Genomic DNA, 6,000 nt, shown 5'->3' with positions numbered 1-6,000 from the left:
CTCCTCTAACACAAAAATGTCCACACTATTCATGACAAGAATATCCATGAGGTTATGATCATTATGTAGTGTGACAATGACACCATTGTGGCTAGAGTGCACACACTCCACTTTGCTCTTGTTCTGAACATCGAGGAGCTTGTGTAGTGCCATAATGAACCCTTCAAAAGGTTTGATGAGTGAAGCTCTATGTTAAAGGTGACAATGGCAGAATAGGGGAAGAGATCAGTGGTTTGGAAAATATTGGGACAAGTGATTCTACCTCATTTGATGACAAAGGGCATACACAAGCTTTGGCATAGGGAGGAGTGCCAAAGACAATGTGCGTAAGAGGGAGATTTTCCACTTGTAAGATGCAAGAACAAGGATTTGGGTGGCATGATGGTAGTGGAGGAATTTTGGAGCATGCTACAAGAAGTTCAAACATCAACAAAATAAATAGATTTCAACATAAGTTTGTAAACATCTTTTAAGAAAACCGATAAATTTGAAAGCACACCAAAACATTAATATTGATTTTAAACTTTTTTTTTTTTTTTTTCCCAATATTTATTTATTAGAAAATGACAAACCATAAACACATAATTTTTCTATTTACTTGAAACTCAAATTAAGTGCCTATAAAATCACAAGTCTAACAGGTACTAATAAATGAAAAGTACTTGTTACTTGGAATGAAGAACCTACGAGTAGCTCCATCGTGAAACGAAAAAACCCGTATACCAAAGATAGGATCCCACCCCACTATTGGCTGTCTCAACTCCACAAAAAGAAGCATGATTTTTTTGCTGCATTTTGTGAACGTTATTAAAAGCTTCAATCTCAATTCGTCGACATTTTGATTTCTGCTCGTGAATCACATTGCACTTTTGTGAAAGAGAATATGCGAGGCCCTACTCATATCGCCTTGTCAATATCAATTTGGGATTTGCTAATTAGCTGACTCTCTTTTTGTGTTTGGAATCTGATTCAGCCCAAGACCGTTTGACTCTCTTTTCGTGTTTGGAATCTGATTCAGCCCAAGACCGTTTGTCCTTTGATTCAGCATAGTTAATGGCATTAGAATAGAAAATGATCTTGAGAAGTTTTCGATCCAATTCGAAGGGTTTCGGTGCCCTGAAATCTTCACCGTATATGCAAATGGCTTTACATCATCCATTACTCGGAGTTAAATCAGCTTCAGTGGGTATCCTCAATAAAAAAATTCGTTCTGTAAATCATAAAACCAACTTTCAAGAAATATGGGACTCTAATGGTAACTCATCGTGTATATTCCATAGAGGCCTGCATTCCGTAAATAATACTACCCGCAATCACAAAACATGGACGTCTAAATTTTCACGGCCTTGTGTGGAGAATAATAAGTCAATTGAATCGTTGCTTGGGCATAAGAATAGCAGGATTTCCCTGGTCGGAAAATCGATACATACAATTGGAGACGATCATATTACCGTTCTTGAAAGTTCTAGTGTCGTTACATCGGAGGCCAACGAAGATGAGCTTGTCACATCTACAGATAAATTCAATAATGAAACCCCTCTGGGATATCGAAACAATCAGCTGAATTCCGGAAAGCTTGTTGTTGCTGTTGACATTGATGAAGGTATGCAGGAACCGTATCGCTTAGCTTTAAATTTCGTTTTGTTAAGCTTGTTTATTTAATGTTGAGAACATTTTTGTCTACCATTGTTTTTTTTTGGAGAATTTTGTTTTATGTACGAGAAGTTCTAATGCACCAAGAAATAACATGAAAATCTGAACAAATTTAGACATAATTTTATGTGCATACAACTAGATATAAGAACGTGGGGAACATTATTTATCACTTGAATTTTTTTTTCAGATCTAGTGTCTTTGTGTATGCAGTTCTTGGCAGTTTTCTCTTAGCTTTGAACACATTCATAGCTGAACGCTACTCTATAAGTTGCACAGTTGCAGAATACCACATCTATAATTTTGATAAGGTATGCCTTTCCATAACACTTTTTAGTTGAAAATCTTATTTGCTTTGTGCTACACCTAAATTCAATAGATTATGATTGTTTCCATCTTACTGAATTGCAGGTTTGGCAGTGTTCTCTTTCAGAAGGTACCTTTTTAAAACTAGCATCTTATAAAATTTTTCAGTATGTGTGACATTTATGTATGATATGAGTTCTTTATTTGCCCACGTTTAATTTATTTTTTGCAGATTTTCCCTTAAGTTTTCTTTTGCTATTGTTCAATCACATTAACGATCTAATATTGCCTTTTAATTGCTTTCAATTCACTTCGTAGCTACATTTCACCAAGTTTCAAGGACAAGGGACATTTCCCACGGAGAGTGAAAATTTTCTCCAATTTTTGGATGCTAAAAATAGATATAAAGTTATTGCAAAACTGCCAAAGAGAAACAATAAACAAAGAATATGAGATTAAATGACATTGGCGCTTTAATACGAATGGAGGACTGATTAGTCAAATTTTAAATACAATACTATTTTCGCATCACTTTGGAAGTCAAAATTAAAGTTGGATTATGATTGTTGATCAATGACGATTCATTATCTTATGTCATTATCAACTGCAAGCCTAAAGTTGTAACTACAACATTAAAGTAGAATTGTCAAAATGCAAATTCTTAGCTACGTTTTGTGGCATGCCCAGAAATGGTGGTCATCGTCAAATGGAGATCACCTTAATAGCTCTCTATTGTTGGAACTGCCGTACTCATTCGGCTGTTTCAATGGGATCTTGACCTTGGATGCAAATCCATGTTGTCATCTACTTATGTCTACATCCCACTGTGCTATTATACTCTTCTTTTAATTGGTTGTGAAGCAATCTATAAGATGCAAGGCACTATGGACAACTATCTTCTTTGTTTCATAGAGGTAGCCTGCTTCTCTTAGCAGAGTGGATAAAAATTATATTTTGACCAAACCCTCTGATCCTGTGAAAGGACATGGACAGAAAATGTTTGCAGTAATGTTAGATTCCCTTATAGCTGTCACCAGTTAAGTGTCCATGAAAATGCTTTGCAATGTTTTGTGGCATGGCCAAAAATAGTGGTCTTCATCAAATGGGTATCACCTGAAAAGCTCCCTATTGTTGGAAATGCTGTATTCATTTGGCATTTTCAATTGGATCTCAACCTTGGATGCAAATCTATATTCTCATCTACCCATCTTCACTTCTTGGGCTCTACATCCCATTGTGCTATTAGACTTCTTTTAATCATTCGTTGTGCAATCTAGAAGATGCAAGGCACTATAGACAACTATCTTCCTTGCTTTCATAGAGTTAAGTTTGCTTCTCTTAGCAGAGTGGTAAAAGTGCTTTATTGACCAATCCCTCTGATCCTATGAAAGAACATGGACAGGAAGTGTTTGTGCTAATGTTAGTTTCTTTTCTAATTGTCACCAATTACTTGGGTTTCTTGCACCATAGTGAGACTATCTATGTTAACCAAAGAATTATAGTCTTGAAAATATGCAAATTTAGTCCATCGATCCCTAATTGTTTCAGCATCCTCCACACTGTATGTTTTTCTTATGGACCTTTACAAACCCATTTTCATACCCTTCTCATTAATAGGAATGGCTCTTCCATACGTACCTACAGAATTTTTGGGACCATCATATATGCAGGCAGTTGTGAAGAGGTGTTTAGCTTTCCCACTTTTTCTCAGTGATGGGCTAAAAGTAGTTGTGATCAATTGCCAATTTGGGGTCTTCATCATGAATTAAAATTTCTAATGTCCCTGGTAAGTAGTTGGCTAAACATTTTGTCTGTCACTGTGACCGCAACTTATAAAATTGTGACTTTAGGCAATGTCTCATGAGAATTCTCTATCCTCTCAGTAGTAGGGGAGGCTCCCTTCTTACCATAGGTGTTTTCAACAAGAAATTAACTAGAATTTCAAAAAGGGCAGTTCTCTTAATCAATTCCTCTTTTTTCAGGAATGGTTTGTATACAACTACTACTTTCTTACTTAACAAAAAGTGCGTTATTGCAACAATAATACCGATGCCCCTAGAATTGATGTAAGAACAATATGAGGGGCTGCAATTTACTTTTTATATTTTTGTGAAACAAATACAAGAACCCAAAGTCTCCTGGACTTGTCTTGTGAGGACTCAAAGAGAATAGCTAGGCACAAAGTCTCTTACTAGATACTCTCAATTTTAATAAAACCACTTAAAGTCTTTAGCTCTAAGTAATAACCATTACTATCTATCACAATTTGTCTTTTTGTAGCACAAAGTCTTCAAAAGTTCAAATTGGCATTGAATACAATAGGCAGCTCAAAGTTTGCACAACTGAATCCAAATCCCTCTTGAATCAAAGTAGTAAAACTCATAATCAACTCAAGAAAATATTGTCACAAAATAGTTTGAATAGGCACAAAGTCTCAAAACAATCCGCCTCTTTTATTGAAGGCAATCTGATTTACATCTGTAATGTTCCCGTTATAAAATGAATCATTTTATCAAACTATTGTAACGAGCCGATTGATTTAATGTATCTCGGACCCATTTTTATTTTTGTTTCCATAGTTGTGTCGCCGTCGGCTATCTTTGTACACCCTCGGAATGTTGTCCCCGATGGGTATTTAAGCACAACGCATAGGTTGTCTTGAGGTATGCTTTTTGGATTATTTCTTTATTTACAAATTCTTGTTGGGATTCTCTGTTGTTGTTTGCCATTTCGGAAGTGAAAGATCTTCCCTATTTGGCTTGTGCGGTTTCGGTGGGATTCAACCCTCACCCTATTCCATCGCCTGTAATACTTCGCTCGGATTTGGCAATTCGGAGCACCATCTTTCGGCATATATTGAAGGAATTATTCGTGTTGAAGTCTCTAATCTTGTTTTTGATGTACTTGTGTTTGTATGAATGAATTTGCAATCATTGTTGTACCGTGTATCAGGACATTTCCGTGCGGCTCCCTCTTTGCCTGTACAGCCTTCACTCCCCCACACATCTTCCACCACACCCTGTACCATCCTTGTTTCCTCCCTCCACTCACTGTACGACATGTTGTACGGCCTACTTGGACTTCTCCCTACACGTCTTCACTTCCATTTGCTACCAATCCACCATATGGTTGACTTTACAGCCATCCCTCCCCTTCCACCGTACGCCAGCAGAAACACCATACGACCTAGTAGGCCCCCACCATATGACCCTCCTGTATTCTCCCACTGTACGGCCATAGAGCGATCGACATCCACAGTACATCAGCCCATTCATCCAATACGACCTGATTTTGTACCGTACACCCCCTCCTAATTGCATTTTGCAATCACCATACGATAGCTCTTGTCATCAAATACAAGAGTATGGACACCATTGACGAACATCTCTGGCAACAATCGAATGATCTCCTTGTAGGGTTGTCACGAAAGGACAAAAAGGAACATTACAGTGGTATCAAAGCTTCGATCCTGCTAGCCTGTGGATAGTGAATGAGAGTTTATAGCCAGAAGAGAAGGACACATTCCATTGATTGAATGGCTGCCAAACTGGAACCGACACCTTCCGAACTCATGGCACTACTGAGGGAACTTGCCAGGAATCAGACACAGATCACTGATACTCAGCGACTCATGGAAGAGACTCTCAAGAAGTTGGCGGACAATAAAATATTCGAAGAACAAAATGGTCATAGTGTGGACTTGGTGTCGGGTAAATCAAACCCTCATCCAACACGCTCTCGACCTTCCATGCCGACTTTCCCTCCACGGAAGGAGGCACAACACAGAGGGAACCAACCAACCTTTGAAGAGACCTTTGAAGAGATGTAAGAACAAATGCGAGAAGACTGGAAGAATGCCAATTTTGAGGAAGGTATCTCCTACAAAGATTACACGGATCTGAGAATGATATATTTGGGAGGCGGATACAAAAGATATTTTAACGATGATCTCAGAAAAAAGTTGAGTAAAGTAAATCTGTCTCCATTTGACGGATCCGGATCCATATCTGCGCAAGCGTGGGTAATGAAGGCTGATACTTC

At 37.9% G+C, this 6,000-nt stretch overlaps 1 protein-coding gene across 4 annotated transcripts in view; it reads left to right on the top strand.

Annotated features, from left to right (window-relative positions):
* Positions 1-739: 739 nt before the first annotated feature.
* The window catches only part of LOC149571466 (uncharacterized), a 141,002-nt gene continuing 135,741 nt past the window's right edge, over positions 740-6,000 (top strand). For 3 of the 4 annotated variants that reach the window (XR_016359821.1, XR_016359820.1, XM_089812982.1), the window contains exons 1-3: positions 740-1,603; positions 1,867-1,964; positions 2,065-2,089. Coding sequence is in view for 2 of the 4 variants with exons in the window: in XM_089812982.1 (XP_089669108.1) it covers positions 1,072-1,603; positions 1,867-1,964; positions 2,065-2,089 (655 nt within the window). In the remaining 2 variants the exon portion in view is untranslated. The remainder of the gene's footprint in view (positions 1,604-1,866; positions 1,965-2,064; positions 2,090-6,000) is intronic. The other variant, XM_089812981.1, reaches the window with a different exon arrangement.

The sequence above is a fragment of the Cupressus sempervirens genome, chromosome 2, assembly GCF_028749045.1.
Source record: "Cupressus sempervirens isolate cs-2001-9-10 chromosome 2, ASM2874904v1, whole genome shotgun sequence".
NCBI lineage: Eukaryota > Viridiplantae > Streptophyta > Pinopsida > Cupressales > Cupressaceae > Cupressus > Cupressus sempervirens.
Note: the sequence above shows the minus strand (reverse complement) of the source record. Positions and strands in the feature narration are given on the sequence as shown.